Consider the following 19076-nt stretch of genomic DNA (forward strand, 5'->3'; position numbering starts at 1 on the left):
GCTCAATTACTTCTTAAAACAGAATAACTGCTACGATGCCTTCCAGTCAGGTTTTAGACAGAACCACAGCACTGAAACCGCTCTGACCAAAGTGTTCAATGACATATGTCTGAACACAGACAGTGGAAAAATGTCAGTCTTAGTTTTACTGGATCTCAGTGCAGCATTTGATACAGTTGACCACAACATATTACTCAAACGACTGGAGAACTGGACAGGTCTCTCAGGAACTGTACTAAACTGGTTCAAAACATACGTAGAAAACAGGAAATACTTTGTATCAATAGGTAACTTCACATCTGAGCAGACAAGCATCACATGTGGAGTTCCCCAAGGTTCCATTTTGGGACCCCTTCTGTTTAACATTTACATGCTCCCACTGGCACAGATTATAAAGAACAACAAAATAAACTATCACAGCTATGCAGATGACACACAAATATACATCACAATGTCACCAGGAGACCGAGGCCCTGTACAGGCTCTTGGTAAATGCATTGAGGAAATTAATGACTGGTTGTGCCACAATTTTCTAAAACAAAACAAAAACAAGCTAAACAAAAACAAAACTAAAGTAATAGTCTTTGGTGCCAAAGAAAAACGATTACAGGTCACCAGAGAACTTCAATCTGTACACCTAAAAATCACAGACCAGGCGAGAAATTTGGGTGTAGTGATGGATGCAGACCTAAACTTAGAAAAACACATTAAGACAATAACAAAGTCAGCTTACTATCACCTCAAGAATATATCAAGGATAAAAGATCTGATGTCTCAACAGGACCTGGAAAAACTAGTCCATGCATTCATCTTTAGTAGGCTTGACTACTGTAACAGCATCTTTACAGGTCTACCTAAAAAAGCTCATTCAGAGCTCTGCTGCTCGAGTCCTCACTAAGACCAAAAAAGTGGACCACATCAGTCCAGCTCTGAGGTCTTTACACTGGCTGCCTGTCCGTCAGAGGATAGACTTTAAAGTTCTGATGCTGGTCTATAAAGCTCTGAATGGTTTAGGACCAAAATACATCAGTGACCTCCTGACCCAGTATGAACCTTCCAGATCCCTCAGGTCATCTGGATCCGGTCTTTTATCAGTTCCCAGAGTCAGAACCAGACACGGAGAAGCTGCATTCAGCTTTTATGCTCCATATATCTGGAACAAACTCCCAGAAAGCCTCAGATCAGCTGAAACACTCAGTTTATTTAAATCCAGGTTGAAGACTCACCTGTTCTCAGCTGCATTTGAATAAAGCACCAAATCCACACTTTAAGCTTAAATTTCAAAACTACTGATTTTATCTACTGTCTTTTTAATCAATTTTAAATCATGCTTTTTATTGTTTTTGTTTTTTAATGTCTCTGTAAAGCACTTTGAATCACCTTGTTGTTGAATTGTGCTATACAAATAAACTTGCCTTGCCTAAAGATTTGGATTTTTATGAAACCAAATCATTTGCGTAAAATCTTAATGACAAACCTGCAGTGTGTGTAAGAGTCATCAGCTGACTAGTCTCCCTCAATGTATTGTTAGCGTTTTCCACCAAAGAAGAAGAATCCTTCAGCTGTGCTCTGAGTTTCTGCAGCCGCTGCATCGCCTCTTGCAACTTGGAGTGCGCTGCTGCAGCCTGAATCTGGGTCTGCTGCAATGCCTCAGAAGAACCTGATAAACACGAGTATCAGTATTGTATTAGTATCACTGTTTCAATACGTCAGTGCATTAGTACATTACGCATATCAGTCCTTTTACCATTTGAAAGGCTCTGTAACGCTTTGACGGGCTGACGGACAAGCAAGCTGGAGTTATGAACACTGTCTCTGACAAGTCCAAGTCTGATAGTTACCATGGAAACATTCAGCTGCAGGTCTAAATAAAACAAAGAGGAAAAAGTTTCATCTAAAAGTAGTAATTCAGTCCACACATGGCTGATGTGCAATGATAGTCCAAATCATTGTTTCATAAACAGAAACATTATCACACCTTCAGCCGCACTGCTGATTCTTCGGCTTTCTTCCAAAATATCAGAGGAAACTTCCAGCTTTGCTTTGCCTTCTTTTGACAGTGGCTGCTCCGATTGAACACTCTGAAATACAAATACATATAGGTGTTATACATTTGCATACCAACAGCCTCTCATTTACCTTATTGCACTGCTGTCTCAGGCCAAATACAGACTTACCGTGTTTAGGGCTAAGGAGGCAGACACTAGGGCAACTGAAGCCATCCGATGGGCAGAGTCCACTCGTTCTGTGATGTCACTGTCAAACTGAGCCAGCTGACTACCATTCTGAGACACGTTACGCACTGATGACAGAGAACTGAGAGAGAAGAGTTTTTATTTCAGTGGGAAAAAACAGCAGGAGCACACAAACAGAGGAAGAGGAACACAAAATACCTGTGCAAGGAGAGAGCATAGCTCTGCAGCAAGTGGGCATGTTTCTCTGCACGGTAAACATTCTCCAGAGCATCGTTTTTCTTCAGCCCCATTACCAAACCATTCACCTGTTTCCTCAGGAGGGGGCGCCCCTGATCCAGCTCAGCAGCCAACATCTCAACCTGCTGATCAGTGTGACATAATTATTATAGCAAGCGTCTGCTGGAAAGCTTTATTATTGACTACTATAGTTTCTCTTACTCTGGTGTGGTTTCTTAACTCCTCCGTCAAACTGACAGCATTTTCAAGCAGCAGCTGGCTGTCCTCCATTTGTGAGTCCAAAGACAGACACGCCACACTTAGGTTCTGATGGCCAGACTGACAGAAAGAGAGAAAGAATAGCAACAAGACGCCTTTGAATTTCAGAAGAATGCTAAGACAATGTCACGCGTGTTTTATAAAGCAGAGAAACAGCAAAAAAAACCGTGAGCTCTGCTCTAGTCTTACTGACCTCTCAATGCTTTTGACTACAAGGCTATTTTGAACATAACAAACACAACAAACTCCACGCAGATTGGCCCTAGCCAACAGGAGATTAGTGATGCTCAAAAACTAGTTAATGCATTTACTTCTTTTATTTTATGTCGAGGTTATATTATCAGGCTATTCTAAAGGTTTCCTGAAAGGCCTTCAGGTGATCCAAACTGTGCCGGGGAGAGACTAGACCAGGGGTGGGCAACTCCAGGCCTCGTGGGCCGGTGTCCCTGCAGGTTTTAGATGTGTCCTTGAACCAACACAGCTGATTTAAATGGCTAAATTAGCTCCTCAACATGTCCTGAAGTTCTCCAGAGGCCTGGTAACAAACTAATCATGTGATTCAGGTGTGTTGACCCAAGGTGAGATCTAAAACCCCCAGGACACCGGCCCTCGAGGCCTGGAATTGCCCACCCCTGGACTAGACTATGATCCTCAACCATGTGCAACTATGCTCTGCACTTCCAGTTTGACTTCAGGAATATTTTTTTAGAGCAATCCAGTAATTTCGCTTCAGCCTGTGGTCTGTATATGTGGACTTACCTGATATAGCTGCAGCAATGTGTGTGCAGTGTCCAGCAGAACGTTTGTTTCTATGTTGTGCTGCACTGCATCATTCAGCGTTGTGTTTGCATGTTGCAGTGTTTTAATGTCAGCAGTAAGTGAAGTAGAGAGACGGCCAAGCTTGTCGCTAGTGGCCACCCTGCTGGACAGGAAGTCGATCTGCACCGATTGAAAGAGAGACTCCGAAAGGCTGGAGAGAGAGAGAGCATGTTAACGCTGTCCTTGTGTGTTTGTGTATCAACTATATTGCTGTGTTGCTCAAACAGACCTGAGCTCCTGATTGGCTACAAGCTCTGCAGCTGTTAGGTTTACATCTTTGATGCTGTTTAATATGGACTCTACGTCCTCCAGCAGATGCGTCTGATTGGCTGAACCCAGTCCTTCCTCTGCAGTCTGATTCAGGTGTGCTGCTTCCCTCTGAAGCACTGAATCAATTACAGTTTTCACGTTTGATTAAAAACAACTTGTTTGCTGTTGGTAATGGTGTCTTCGTTGTTTCATTAATTAATGTGTCATCAAGCATTCATTATTCATCATTCTGATATTCTGTTGTTATTTACCTTGAATGTTGTTTTGAAGTCTGGTGATGCCCTCCAATAGGAGCGCGCCTCGGGAAAAGCTGTTGTTTGTGGACACGTCCACTATCTGGACATCGTTAGACAGACTGTTGACCTAGCCAATCAGGAATTGGGAAAAATTTTCCGATGGGATGGGAAAGAAGTTTTAAAAGACCAGTCAGTTATCAGATGTGGAGAGTACAAAAGTGTTCAGAGCTAGCTAGCAGCTAACTCTAGAATTACTGCAAATGTTATCCACTGTTCCAGGACCCAGTACCATTCTCACATTGTTTGCAATGTGCAATGTATTACAGTAAAAACTAAAGGGGTGAAAACACTCTGAGTGACACACAGAAGGTGGTGTAATGAACCTTTAGCAGACAGGCGGGTGTGCCTACCTGCTGCAGTAGAGAGCCGAGTGCAGAGGTCAAATAATTTAGACCTTCTTCCACTCTAGATGTGGACACTATAACAGAGTTGTTCTGTGAAGACACCACCTGGGGAGACATGTTGTCATCATTTCAGTATGTCGTACATCTCGACATGAGCAACAACTTAATCACATTTTTGTACCTGCATTTCTCTGGTCTGATTCTCCAGCAGCCACAACTGCCGGTATGATGACATTGCAATGGTACTCAGGTTGAAAAACAGGAAGTGATTGTGCAACTCATCCAGGTCATCCAACAAGATACCAGTACATTTGTCATCACATGCTGGAAATAAAAAAAGAACATGTTAGTCGCGTGTCTCATGTTAGTGTGTGTCTGTGTGTGTGTGGTGTGTGTGTGTGTATTTACTCACACACGCACTCGCCTTCCTGGAAGATGCTCCTCTTTTCACACGCGTTACATGACTGACCTTTGACCCCATCCTTACATTCACACTCTCCAGTCAGCACGTCACACAGCAAGTGGAGGGAGCCCCATGCACTGCAGCTACACTGTGAACACACACCGCCTGGTACTGATGGGTTACCATAGTAACCAACTGAACACCTGGAGGATGGCAGTGTGAAAACACAGCAAGCAAATTTTCACAATAAAAGTTGCATTAATTAGATGACGACTTCAGTATATAACAAAGGGTCTAAAGACAGATGTGACGTAATGATCTCACCTCTCACAGTATCTCCCTTCATAGCCAGGCTGGCAGGCGGTGCAGCGGAAATCACCTGCTGCTCCTTCCAAAATGCAGGTGGGACTAAAGCTGCACACACACATACAAAAATAACAACATGCCAAAGTTGATCAATACCAAAATTCTGTATTATATCCAGGCATTAATTAACATTAAATATAGCAAGTATGTTTGTATTTTGGACTGTTTGTCAGTTGAAACAAGTTTTTTAAAGTTACTTTGATATAAGTCTGTGAAGGTTCTCAGTCATCCAGGTCATTGTAGTCAAAGGAGCTTGCAAAGAAAAGCGTCTGGACTTCTTTAAGTTGCTTGAAGACGTTTCACCTCTCATCCGAGAAGCTTCTTCAGTTCTAAGGTCAAATGGTGGAGAAACTCCCACTAGGTTTAAATCTGGGACTCTCCACCATTTGACCTTAGAACTGAAGAAGCTTCTCGGATGAGAGGTGAAATGTCTTCAAGCAACTTAAAGAAGTCCAGACGCTTTTCTTTGCAAGCTCCTTAGACTACTTTGATATAAGGTTTCCACTTTTTGCTGTTTAGGAGCTGGGCCTAAAAGACACATGCTTAACTTAGCTCATGTATCTTAATAGCCTGTTATATAATAAGCATCATAGGCCTATCCATCCATCCATCTTCATCCGCTTATCCGAGGTCGGGTCGCGGGGGTAGCAGCCTAAGCAAAGAGGTCCAGACCTCCCTCTCCCCAGCCACCTCCTCCAGCTTGTCCGGGGGAATACCAAGGCGTTCCCAGGCCAGCCGAGAGATATAATCTCTCCAGCGTGTCCTGGGTCTGCCCCGGGGCCTCCTCCCGGTGGGACATGCCTGGAACACCTCGCCCAGGAGGCGCCCAGGGGGCATCCTTGCCAGATGCCCGAACCACCTCAGCTGGCTCCTTTCGATGTGGAGCAGCAGCTGCTCTACTCTAAGCCCCTCCCGGATGGCCGAACTTCTCACCCTATCTCTAAGGGAGAGGCCAGCCACCCTTCGGAGGAAGCTCATTTCCGCCGCTTGTATCCGCGATCTCGTTCTTTCGGTCACTACCCACAGCTCGTGGCCATAGGTGAGGGTAGGGACGTAGATCGACCGGTAAATTGAGAGCTTCGCTTTTACACTCAGCTCCCTCTTCACCACGACTGACCGGTGCAGCGTCCGCATTACTGCAGCCGCAGCCCCAATCCGTCTGTCGATCTCCAGCTCCCTTCTCCCATCACTCGCGAACAAGACCCCGAGATACTTGAACTCCTCCACTTGGGGCAGGAACTCATCCCCGACCCGGAGTGGGCACTCCACCCTTTTCCGGCTGAGAACCATGGCCTCAGATTTGGAGGTGCTGATCCTCATTCCCGCTGCGTTACACTCGGCTGCGAACCGCTCCAGTGCGAGCTGGAGGCCCTCACCCGATGAAGCCAACAGAACCACATCATCCGCAAAAATCAGAGATGAGATTCTGAGGCCACCAAAGCGAAAGCCCTCCGCCACTTGGCTGCGCCTAGAAATCCTGTCCATAAAAATTATGAACAGAACCGGAGACAAAGGGCAGCCCTGGCGGAGCCCATCACCCACCGGGAACGAGTCCGACTTATTGCCGGCAATGCGAACCAAGCTCTTGCAACGGTTGTATAGGGATTGAATGGCCCGTAGCAATGGGCCAGACACCCCATACTCGCGCAACACCTCCCACAGGACGCCCCGAGGGACACGGTCGAATGCCTTCTCCAGGTCCACAAAACACATGTAGACTGGTTGGGCAAACTCCCATGCACCCTCAAGTATCCTCGAGAGGACAAAGAGCTGGTCCAGTGTTCCGCGACCAGGACGAAAACCGCATTGTTCCTCCTGTATCCGAGGTTCGACTAGCGGACGAACCCTCCTCTCCAGCACCCTGGCATAGACTTTCCCGGGGAGGCTGAGGAGTGTGATCCCCCTGTAGTTGGAACACACCCTCCGGTCCCCCTTCTTGAAGATGGGGACCACCACCCCGGTCTGCCAGTCCACAGGTACTGCCCCTGATCTCCACGCAACATTGCAGAGACGTGTCAACCAAGACAGCCCTACAACGTCCAGAGCCTTCAGGAACTCGGGGCGGACCTCATCGACACCAGGGGCTCTGCCACCAAGGAGTTGTTTAACTGCCTCAGTGACCTCGCCCCCGGAAATTGGTGGGTCACACCCCTCATCCCCAGACTCTGCTTCCTCCCCGGAAGACGTGTCAGTGGGATTAAGGAGGTCCTCGAAGTATTCCTTCCACCGCCCGACAATTTTCTCAGTCGACGTCAACAGCGCTCCGCCAGCACTATACACAGTGCAGGTAGAGCACCGCTTTCCCCTCCTGAGACGCCTGACGGTTTGCCAGAATCTCTTCGAGGCAGTCCGAAAGTCTTTTTCCATGGCCTCTCCGAACTCCTCCCACACCCGAGTTTTTGCTTCAGCCACTGCCCGAGCCGCATTCCGCTTGGCCTGTCGATACCTGTCGGCTGCCTCCGGAGTCCCACAGGCTAACCAAGCCCGATAGGCCTCCTTCTTCAGCCTGGTGGCTCCCTTCACCTCTGGTGTCCACCATTTGGTTCGGGGATTACCACCACGGCAGGCACCAACCACCTTGCGGCCGCAGCTCAATGCAGCAGCTTCGGCAATGGAGACGCTGAACATGGTCCATTCGGACTCAATGTCCCCAGTCTCCCTCGGAATGCTGTTGAAGCTCTGCCGGAGGTGTGCGTTGAAGATCTCGCGGACTGGGGCCTCTGCTAGACGTTCCCAGCACACCCTCACTACGCGTTTAGGTGCACCAGGTCTGTCCAGCGTCCTCCCCCGCCACCTGATCCAACTCACCACCAGGTGGTGATCAGTTGACAGCTCAGCCCCTCTCTTTACCCGAGTGTCCAGAACATATGGTCGCAGGTCTGGTGATACGATTACAAAATCGATCATCGACCTACGGCCTAGAGCATCCTGGTGCCACGTGCACTTATGGACACTCTTATGTTCGAACAGGGTGTTCGTTATGGCCAAACTGTGATTAGCACAGAAGTCCAATAACAAAGCACCGCTCGGGTTCAGATCAGGGAGGCCGTTCCTCCCAATCACGCCCCTCCAGGTCTCGCTGTCGTTACCCACGTGAGCATTGAAGTCTCCCAGCAGGACAACAGAGTCTCCAGGTGGAGCACCTTCCAGCACCCCCCCCAGGGACTCTAAGAAGGCTGGGTACTCCGAACTGCCACTCGGCGCATAAGCGCAGATGACAGTCAGGACCCGTTCCCCGACCCTAAGGCGCAGGGAACAAACCCTCTCGTCCACCGGGAAAAACCCCAACGTACCGGCAGCAAGCCGAGGGGATATAAGAATACCCACCCCAGCCCGCCGCCTCTCACCAGGGGCAACTCCAGACTGAGACAGAGTCCAGCCCCTCTCCAGGAGACTGGTTCCAGAGCCCAGACAATGCGTAGAGGTGAGCCCAACTATATCTAGCCGGTACCTCTCAACCTCACGCACCAACTCAGGCTCCTTCCCCACCAGAGAGGTGACATTCCATGTCCCTATTGCCAGTCTTGGCAGCCGGGGGTCGGTCCGCCAGGGCCTCCGCTCCTGGCCGCCACCCGGCTCACAATGCACCCGACCCCTATGGCGCCTCCTGCGGGTGGTGGGCCTGCGGGAGGATGGGCCCATGTCTCCTCTTCGGGCTGTGCCCGGCCGGGCCCCATGGACTAAGGCCCGGCCACCAGACGCTCGCCCTCGGGCACCCTCCCCGGGCCTGGCTCCAGGGCGGGGCCCCGGTAACCCTATCCCGGGCAGGGTAAACTGTTCCCTCGATATTCTTTTCATGGGGGTCTTCTGAATCGCTCTTTGTCTGGTCCCTCACCCAGGACCAGTTTGCCATGGGAGACCCTACCAGGGGGCAAAAGCCCCCAGACAACATAGCCCCTGGGATCCCTGGGACACACAAACCCCTCCACCACGATAAGGTAGCGATTCAAGGAGGATTTCCCCATCATAGGCCTAATTAAGTTTATTTTATATAATAGCCATGCTAACATATCTAATTCCAGCATAAATTTTAAAACTGTGACATTTTAAAACAATTTTACACAATTTAAGAATCATTAAGAAATGAGGCGCAAGATGCTCGATGAAGGTGTGCACCTGTTGTTCAGCAGGGGGCATGCACATGGTGAGCAGTCGCCGATGGATCCTTTGACACTTCCATAATAACCTGAGGCACATTTCTCACAGCTCTGTCCGCTGGTGTGATGCTTACAGTCCTGTGTGAAAAAATACAGACTCTACTAAATTCTGCAGTCTCTTGATATTCTGCGCTGACTATGGTTCTGTCTTTAGTTTGCAATCTCCTCTAAAATGCTCGTATGAATCAGTGTTAGCACGTTACCTGACACTGTCCCGTCTCAGCGTCGCACTTTTCGCTGTGGTTGTTGCAGCGACACCGAACACAGGGGCGAACAAACATCGACTTCTTGCTCTGCGGTGACAACTCAGACTGAGGTTGACGGAAATATCCTACGTCACAATCCTGCAGAAGGATACATGAGAGAGGCAGAGATGTGTCAGGAAATGTCTTTGATGATGGTAGACGTAGTTAAGTGAACTGGGCCTCACTCTGCTTAGTGTAGGAGAGAGGTGCACGTTTCCTGCCTGCCAAATTCAGCTGTGGGCATTTCGTCTCCCTTGCAGAACTGCATGCAGGGATTTCTCTCTGCCTCCAGCACATTCTGTCTGTTCATGTCCATCTCCAACCTCTTCTACTTCTACTCACTTGCCTGTCCCATTCTATGTGAGTCCTTCCTTGGACTGGAAAGATCTTTACAGTACAAACAGTCTTTATTTTATATCTATTTTATTTTTAACTTCTGCTTTATCTACCTCACATCCATACTTATGACATGATCTAATTTTAATTAACAGAAATGTCTACAGCCTATGCAAGGACACTGGAACTTCTGGAGAAACCCGGACCAGCAGAAATCCACACAGGAAGCTCCCAAATATGTTTGACCCCAGAACCTTCCTGCTGTTAATAGAACCGTCCAAAACCATTAACAATACAAATACAAATTCAAATATAAAAATACAAACAGTTCCAGAAAAACATGTATACTGTGTAAAATATATTTTTTTTAATGTGCAATGATTTGCAAATCGCATACACCCAAACACAGAACATAGAAAGCATATCAAATGATTAAACTGGGAAAATATTTCAAAAAACTTTAAATATTCCTATGTTTACCATGTTCAGCCATGAACATCTGGGAGAATGCCAGTTCTGGACTTTTGGGAGGGCTGCTGTCCCATTCTTGTCTCATAGAAGATACTACTTCAACAGTCTTGGGCCTTCGTTGCCAGATTTTTGTTTTCAGTTGTTGAAAAGTCTGGACTGCAGGCAGGCCTGTTCAGCACCCAGACTTGTCTACTGTGAAGCATTGCTGTTATAATACAGGCAGTGTGCAGTTTCGCATTGGCTTGCTTAAATATAATCAAGGCTTTTCATGTAAACAATGTAATCTGTGTATGACGTATATGTTGCTGTAAAACCTTACTACACCTTTTAGCAGTGATGTTGCCTGTCCTGTGTAAGCTACCAATTCCATAGGCACTATTAGAACAGTTTCCACTTTGTCTCACTGCATTTTGAATTTGGCCCAGAGATGATGGCAGATATTCTTTTATAATGAGTATGTATGGCCTTTTCTTTGTATGACACAGCTCAAACATGAATTTCAGGATTGCGGAGCGAGCATATACAGTGTTTTCTATGACATGCTTATTTGTAATGCATGTCATAGAAAACATGCAGGGCCCAATGAATTTTCAGTCTTATCCTCGCACATGCATGATTCTTGGAGTCCTTTGATGATATTATATACTGACGAGATTTTCAAGGCTGACGGTCATTCTTTTGAAATTACTCAACAATTAGTAGAGCTGGATGTATCGAGACCACTTTTACGTGGTCTTGGTCTTGTCTTGGTCTCGAATCCCTCTGTCTTGTCTTGGTCTTGCTGTCTCAGATCGACATAGTGGTCGGGAGATTTGAAGTCAACAGTATCCATGACACACAATGTAACGTTTGATAATGTGTCATGCGCAAAAGCATCAGCTCTAAGAGCCGTGCTTAGAGAGTGCTTTGTAGTGAATCAGAAGAGTCGACTCCCATTGAGCGAGAGCCGGCTCCTCACTTAATTTCCTTTTGCTGCTCAGCTCTCACACAGTGGCTCAGCTATGCTCCAATTCTCCATATTGTGTCCAATCACATGCGAGGATATAGGATAATATCATTATGTGAAAAACAGAGAGGGTGAGAGACACAACAGTCAAGTGGAGCGTGCGTCTGTCCTCTCAGTGAGTGAGTGAGACAGTAGACAGCGGTGAGGAGGGCTGTGCGAGTGCGTCGCAAAAACACATAAATATGCCTGACACCCGTAAGCGAAGCAGCATCTGGCTGCAGTTTAAAGACTTTTTTGTCTTTGTCTTGGTCTCGTCTCGACTTTGTCTTGGTCTTGACTCGGTCTGTCTTGGTCTTGGTATTGTCTGGGTCTTGGTTTAGGTGGTCTTGACTACAAGTCTAACAATTAGTAGATGTAATTTTTTGCTCAACCTCTGCCCATTTGAACTTGTAGGAAAATGCCTCTCTAAGACAATCTTTTTATACCCAGTCATGGTGCTGAGTTGCTGCCACTAAACCTAATAGTTGCAAACCTCCAGCTGTTTCGTTTCAGTGTTATTTACTTTTCCAACCTCATTTTACCTCAATCCAACTGTTTTTGGGGCATATTGCCGTTCAAAATAAGCTAAGATTTTTCATGAAATAAAGTGTTTTGTTTTAGACATTAGATATGTTTCTACTGTTAATAAAATTGATTCTGTTTTTATTTATATTTCACACAACAACCAAACTTTTTTGGAACTGGGTGTCACGGTTCTGGGTCATGTTGACCCAGCTTTCTGTTTCTCATGCTTTGGTGTTTTTCTAGATTATGATTTATGTTCTGATTGATCAGTGATACTGTTTTGATTATGATTATTATTTAGTAGGTTTTGGTCAGTGTCAAGTCTGTCTCTGTCTAGTCCGTGTCTTAGTAAAGTGTGTTTTGTTTCCTGTTTTACTTTGAAGGTTCTTGTTCCTGTCTGATGTCAGTGTTCCAGCTTTGCTCTCCCTGTCTCGTTAGGTCTTATTCCTTCCAGCTGTGTTCCCCTTCTGTCTCTAATTCCTTGATGACTCTCTCAGTGTATTTAAGCCCAGTGTGTCTTTGCGTCAGTGTCGTGTTGTTAATGTCTACTCACCCTCACCGCGTGTTCCATCTGCTAGCCTGCCTAGTTTAGTTCTGTATTCCCAGTTTAGTTAAGTTTATGTTCCCTTTTCTGCCCACAATAAAGCTGAGTGTTTTGAGTTTACATTTGCCTCAGAGTCCTGCATTTTGGGTCCTTTCTCCCTGCCTGCCTGCACACAGCCATGACACTGGGGGTAAGTTACTCTTTCCACAAACTGGATAGAAAAGGGTTTCAGTTTTTAGTTAAACTTGATTAGCTAGCTTAATTCACTTGATTAAGTCCAGGTGCAGACCTAGTTAGCCTCGGTAGCCACAACCACGGAAAGGAAGAAAGGGTGCTTTAGATAGTGCCCCACCAGGTATACAGTTGTACCACCACATGGTGATTACCTGACATGACAGTCCAGTGTACCCAGGTGGGCAGACACACGACTCAATCAGTCTGGCTACATTTCCGACTTCTGACTTCTCCACCTCCACTGCCATTTCCATGGTAATATTAGAGATCCTTAAAAAAACAGCACAAGAAAACTGGTGATCTCACAGCTACCATGACTTGTGGTCACAGACATGTAAAAAAATAAATTTCCTGTGGAAGAAGCCCCCAGTTTGGATTCTTCTTGGTCTTTCTGCTGCTTCTAAAAGAAGTCAAAGTTTATTTCTATAGCACATTTAAAAGATAAGCGTACATCAAAGTGCTTCACAATAAAACTGCAATGCGGGCGAAACAAGGAACAAATAATACAAATATAATTAAGACTACATTTAGCGATTTGAACAATTGAATTGATTCCGATGTATGGCTATCGACCGGGAGATTACTCCAGTCACTACAGCGGATCATCTGCCTCCATCTCACCTGCATCGTTCCTGTCACACCAACCCTATTCTTGGTCTCCTTCTCCACATCCATCCTCTGAGATCTTCCTCGTTTTCTTCTGCCTGGCAGCTTCAACATCCTTTGATGAATATGTCATATGTCCAAGCCATCTCAGCCTTGCCTTTCTTACTTTCTCTCATCCTGAGCTGTCTGTCAGATATAGTCCTGTCCTCTCTGACCACTTATAATGAAAATCTTTAACTCTGCCACCTCCACCTCCAGCTTTGGCTGTCGTTTTGTCAGCACCACCGTCTCCAAATCATATATCATAGCAGGTCTCACTACCCTTTCCCACTTGCTGCTGTCCCTCTGTCACAGATCACCTCTAACACTTGCACTGTTTTCTTCACCTCTTCAGCGCCTCTTTGTATGTTGCTTTGTCAGTGACTCCAGGTATTTAAACATAACCACCTTCACTATCTCTAATCCTTGCATCGTCACCTTTACCTCTGCATCCCTATCATTCACATGTAAGTATTCTGTCTCGTTTCTACTCACTTTAATTCCTTTTTCTAAGCGCATACCTCCACCTGCTCCTTGATTTAGCTACAGATCAAAATGTTATCCCACCACTGGGAAAGACACAGTATCTACTTTTAAGGTTAGGAGCTTGGGGCTTGATCAGCCCGAATTATAAACATTCCCACCTTTTACTCTCCATGTGCTTATACATGACTACTGCATTTTATTTCGCCCACAGTTTATTTTTAACCATAATCAGTTATTTTAATACAATGTGTAGTACAGTGTTTACAAATACCTGCTCTGCTGCAGTCTGGTACCATAAGACGCTTTGATGATGATGTACTCAATATTACTGAGGACGGACATGAAGTCAGCGTGACTCACCGACCTCTGTGATACGGAGTTAAAATACTTCCACTTGTGCTGTAACACACACACACACAGACACACAGTGAGCAGGTTTTCTTTCTAAACATCTGTCTTTATTTTAACATGTTGCTGTACAGCTGTACCTCTGTCAGCCTGATGTCATGCTGAGTCGTGACACCATTGCTTGGAGCAACCATGTCAGTGTATATGGCAAGCTTCCTCAGAGTCCCGCCCCTCATTAGCACCTGAGGCTCCTGATTAGAAAGTCCTGAGCCATCCTCAGCGTGAAAGGTGACAGTGTAAGAAAGCAGTCCGCCATATGATAGTAGCTGGAAAGTGAAAACAACATAAGTACACCACTAAGCACACACAGCAGTTTACGCTACTACTATAATGAAGTGAAAATTGTAAAGTCTAAACCAACACATTTAAAGGTTGCAAGACTAAATCATTCTGTGACTATTTAAACAACCAAAGCACATGTTTAAACAGTGTGGGCAACAGCAGCTGTCTGTTAGCCGATTGGGCTGAAGGTACAGTGGAAGCAACGAGACAGTATCAGGCATCAATTTGGATAATAGTACCTGGTTTCCTTCAAACTGAGCGGGGAGCCTCCAGTAGAGCGGGCCTGTCAGCCCGCTGGTGTTGAGCTGACGGGTGTCGAGCAGCATTTCACTGCCCTGACGGTACACTCCAGATACAGTACCCTGCAGGTTTGACTGACTGACCAATGACAGGAATGGAAGAGTGGAGGAGTAAGCCAGGTACACCTGTGAGAAGGGACAGCATGAGGGAGAACTCTTTGGAGCCTTAACTGTGTATGTCATGATGCGTAAACTACAATGATTATGCAAAAGATGTACTCACTGGTACTCTGGTCAGTCCTCCCTGTTCCTCGCAGTCTTGGCTCAGTCCTGAACAGAAACACTGCAAACAACCATCTAGATTTTCAGCTGACAGTCCGAACCAACCAGAAACACACTCTTCACATCGCCGGCCTGAGACCCCAGGCTGAAAAAATACACACACATAGAGGACAAACTCATATTATACCCTACAGAAACATGTGAGCAACATAAAAAGAATTTGAGATTAACAGCAAAGTTGAACTTTCCCAGAGCAATCAAACATTTCAAGCAGTGCAGGAAGCAGTGCAGCACTTGATGCTACTGATGAAGGAAAATCTGCCCACATGTTCAGTTTTTGAGACTGTTTTGCATGTATATGATTTTGGAATATGGAATTTCATGAGGGTCTTTTTATTATCTTAAGCAGGACCATCACTGATTTGATGAGATCTCTAAACCAGAACTTATATACAAACAAACAACTCACACATTACCTTGCACACACAATTTCCAGTGTTTTGGCAGGAACACACCCCCAAGGTAGCGTTGCAAAAGGTCTCCTCTGTGCCTGCCATGTCACAGCCACAGGCTGAGCATGCTGGGTACCCATAGTAACCAGGTGCACACTGGTCGCATGACTTGCCAAAGAACCCCTCTTTGCACAGACATTGTCCATTGGTCAGGTCACAATGAGGGGAAGAGCTTCCTGCTTCACTGCAGCTGCAAGGCTAAACAGACACTACACAGTTAACCTGTCTCACAAGGTGTGTGTGTGTGTGTGTGTGTGTGTGTGTGTGTGTGTGTGTGTGTGTGTGTGTGTGTGTTACCTTGCAGCCTGTGGTGGGGTTATGGCCCCAGTAATTTTTTACACACTTATTGCAGGTCTCTCCCTCTGTGTGGGCGGGGCAGATGCACTCTCCATTCTCAGGGTTACAGTTCCCACCAGTGTGATCACAGGAGCATGCTGGGAGGAGAAAGTAACAATCAATTAGAGACAGAAATGTCAACAAATCAGCATGAAGACTTGTAGCTTACAGTTTATTACCTATGCAGCCTTTGTCATGGAAACCATAGTAACCCCTACTGCAGCGGTCACATTTGTGTCCAGTCACACCCTCTACACACTGGCACTGCCCCTCCTTATCACATGATTCAAACAGAGATCCTGATTTGTTGCAGCCACATGGCATACAGCCATGGCCACTTTGCAGCCCATAGAATCCTGACTGAAAAACAAGTTTTACACAAAGTATAAATGAAAATAACAAACACAAAACAAAAACAGTGTATGCCACACATGCATGTGTGTCTCTCACCTTGCAGTGGTCACAGGTGCGTCCCGTCACATTCTCTCTGCAGATACACTGGCCTGTTGTGACATTACATTGACTGGAAAGGGCCCCGTTGACATCACAGCCACATTCTGAAAGAAAGCCCCACTTGCTGTCAAAAATTACGTGAAACTTCCTACCCGTTAACAGCCCAGGTCAAGTGACACCACCTCTACAACAGTTTCTTAAAGTTGTTTGCTGTTTACTGACAAACAGTACAGCTTCTAAGAGCTTTTGTGCTTTTGATTCTTTTCTCCTCTCTGTGCTTTCTCTTCCATCTTCTTTCCCCTCACTCTCAACTATTTGCAGCAGCCCTGTGTATGGTTCTCCTTATAGGGGAGTTCTTCCTCTCTACCACAAAGGTAACGGTGCTGCAATTCCTTGAGAAATGCTAATTAAATAAAACTGAATTTTGCTACATTTTTGTATCTGGAAATTCAAGTTTGATTTAAAACAGTTGTGCAGACGAGAATGACTGTGAATCTCAACTCTTTTCAAAGTCTGGAAAATAAGGAAAAATGTACTGCTATAAATCATCAACAGAGTGCAGTTTGATTATGTCACCACTAGATAGTAGTATATGCAATCACAAGTACTGATACACACTCACACATAGTCACAGACAGTCATGTGATAGCAGAACAAAGAGTCCATAGGTCGACTCTAATCTGGATTTGTAAAAGATCAACATTTCAAACAAAGGCAGTGAGTGTTTCTCTGTGTAAGCAATTCTGAGTGCGCCTGGGTGTTAGTTTTTTCCACACTGACTTCACTTTCCAGACTGAGAGCCTATTTTTCACTATGACCCATGATGCTTATTTAAACTATTCATGTATGTTGTGGTTAACATATTTAGTGTTTTGCTGTGATGGTTGAAAGGTCTTGCTTTTTCCTTGCCTGCTAGTCTGCTAGGGTCTGAGGGACATAAATTTCATTACTGTATGGTGAGTGCGAGCGTCCATGCAGAGGTCTGTGTGACAGCCAGTTTTTCTTGACTGTGGACTAATCCATGGAGACTTTAAATTACAATGCACAACTGTGCGTTGGCCTGTATAACAGGAATGACTCAACAGACTGTGTCCATGTCCATGACAGAGTATAATCAAGGCTTAAGAGCCTTCTTTCAGCAGAATGAAACCTCAGGCAGAGCCAGGCTCAGGGACGGGGAGTGATCTACCATGACTGGTTGAGGGCTGAGAAGAAAAATAAAATGCTGCTTTTATTGCAGGGATATTGGAAAATGTGGTACTATGAAGTCTTTAAGAAACAACGTGGCCTGATTATCAGGACTGCATATGTGAGAAAATGATTTTAAATTCAATTCTGGATTTAACAAGAAGCAGGTAACTAGAAGGTGATTTGGGAGAAACATGATCTCTTTTCTAGTTTCTGTTAACACTCAATGTGATGTGGTGGATCAACTGAAGATGAACGAAAGCATAAGAGAACATTATATTTATTTACACACATCCATATCCTGGTCAATAATGATTCCAAAATGTCCCAAGTGTTAGTGGAGGCCACGGTAATGCTGTCTCTAATAAGTATACCATTAGACAGCGTGATTAATTTTTTCATGAATTTAGAAGTGGAAAACTCGATCTCATCCAGACTTCTATGTGTTTAAGACATAGCTGCGTGGGTACTATTCACACAGACCATGTGAATGGTCACAGTGGAAGTCGATCACTAACCTTTCAGTGTGAGAAAAACTCACATTAACAAATTGAAATCAATCATGTATCTAAAATGGTAAAATGGCCCATTTAGTCATTAAGTGTGTATGATTACTGATGTCAAAGCAGATATGTGTAACGCACCCCGACAGTCTTTGGTGTGCACAGCATCTCCATAGTACCCAGGCCGACACAACTCGCAGTGTCTCCCTGCTGTGTTTCCGAGGCAACGCAAGCATTCCCCGCTGACAGTATCGCAGTGTCCTGCCTCACTGATGTCCACATTACCGTTACACTCACAGCGAACGCAGGTCCCACCCACTACCTGTGGGTTCCCATAGAAACCACTAGCACACCTGAAGACACAAACCCATGTGTTATGCTGGGTTATCAGTTTATCATTGGGTTGATCGGCTTCTCAATCATACTTACTTCTCACAGTTGGTTCCAGTGTACCCATCCTGACACTGGTCACACAGTACCTGTCCAGATGCATCCAACACACAAGTGGGACTGAACCTAGGGCACAGAGGTGTTCTTACATACTGCCTGTACTAATAAACTTTAATTGGTTTGAATGAGGTCCAATGACAAAGACAAACCTGTTGGATGGTTTCGTTAGAGGGCATGGACACAACTGGCAGTCATCTGTTCTTCCCTCTGTGGCATCACCATAGAAACCCAGAAGACACTGATCACAATGAGGGCCCGTGGTGTTGTGGGTACAGCCCTGAGAAAAGTTAGACGGACGAATCAGTAAAAGGTCAGAGAGAGATGACCACACAGTGGACAGGGAATGAACCATGTGTCAGAACAGCAGGTGAGAAAACTGTTTCTGATTGTTCTGATTGTGACGTGACTCACCACACAAACTCCATTGATGTCACACTCAGCGGCATGATCATTGCATTCACACTGCATACAGTTTCCTCCAAACAAGATTCCACCCACTCTGTAGAAACCTGGTAGGCACGACTAAAACACAAAAATGCACAAACAATTAGGTATTGAACTGATATTACTAAGGATGCACTCCAATTTCACTTTGTCACATACACAG

The 19076-nt window shown here is 45.6% G+C and overlaps 1 protein-coding gene across 1 annotated transcript in view; it reads right to left on the reverse strand.

Annotated features, from left to right (window-relative positions):
- Window positions 1-19076, reverse strand: part of lama1 (laminin, alpha 1) — a 37052-nt gene that overhangs the window by 10793 nt on the left and 7183 nt on the right. The window contains exons 17-44 of the mRNA XM_086305417.1: window positions 18881-18991; window positions 18619-18746; window positions 18449-18535; window positions 18161-18372; window positions 16326-16432; window positions 16055-16235; window positions 15837-15973; window positions 15504-15737; window positions 15029-15172; window positions 14746-14931; window positions 14305-14490; window positions 14088-14215; window positions 12838-12955; window positions 9549-9689; window positions 9305-9423; window positions 5147-5236; window positions 4832-5025; window positions 4601-4743; window positions 4426-4524; window positions 4031-4142; window positions 3739-3895; window positions 3450-3660; window positions 2634-2750; window positions 2394-2557; window positions 2178-2316; window positions 1979-2081; window positions 1748-1864; window positions 1478-1660 (exon numbers count right to left, since the gene is read on the reverse strand). Coding sequence (XP_086161543.1) covers window positions 1478-1660; window positions 1748-1864; window positions 1979-2081; window positions 2178-2316; window positions 2394-2557; window positions 2634-2750; window positions 3450-3660; window positions 3739-3895; window positions 4031-4142; window positions 4426-4524; window positions 4601-4743; window positions 4832-5025; window positions 5147-5236; window positions 9305-9423; window positions 9549-9689; window positions 12838-12955; window positions 14088-14215; window positions 14305-14490; window positions 14746-14931; window positions 15029-15172; window positions 15504-15737; window positions 15837-15973; window positions 16055-16235; window positions 16326-16432; window positions 18161-18372; window positions 18449-18535; window positions 18619-18746; window positions 18881-18991 — 4048 coding nt within the window. The remainder of the gene's footprint in view (window positions 1-1477; window positions 1661-1747; window positions 1865-1978; window positions 2082-2177; window positions 2317-2393; window positions 2558-2633; window positions 2751-3449; window positions 3661-3738; window positions 3896-4030; window positions 4143-4425; window positions 4525-4600; window positions 4744-4831; window positions 5026-5146; window positions 5237-9304; window positions 9424-9548; window positions 9690-12837; window positions 12956-14087; window positions 14216-14304; window positions 14491-14745; window positions 14932-15028; window positions 15173-15503; window positions 15738-15836; window positions 15974-16054; window positions 16236-16325; window positions 16433-18160; window positions 18373-18448; window positions 18536-18618; window positions 18747-18880; window positions 18992-19076) is intronic.

This window comes from Aulonocara sp. 'chitande type north' Nkhata Bay, linkage group LG9 (assembly GCF_057382095.1).
Source record: "Aulonocara sp. 'chitande type north' Nkhata Bay isolate Kocher_YH1m ecotype deep benthic linkage group LG9, A_spYH_male_GT1.1, whole genome shotgun sequence".
Taxonomy (NCBI): domain Eukaryota; kingdom Metazoa; phylum Chordata; class Actinopteri; order Cichliformes; family Cichlidae; genus Aulonocara; species Aulonocara sp. 'chitande type north' Nkhata Bay.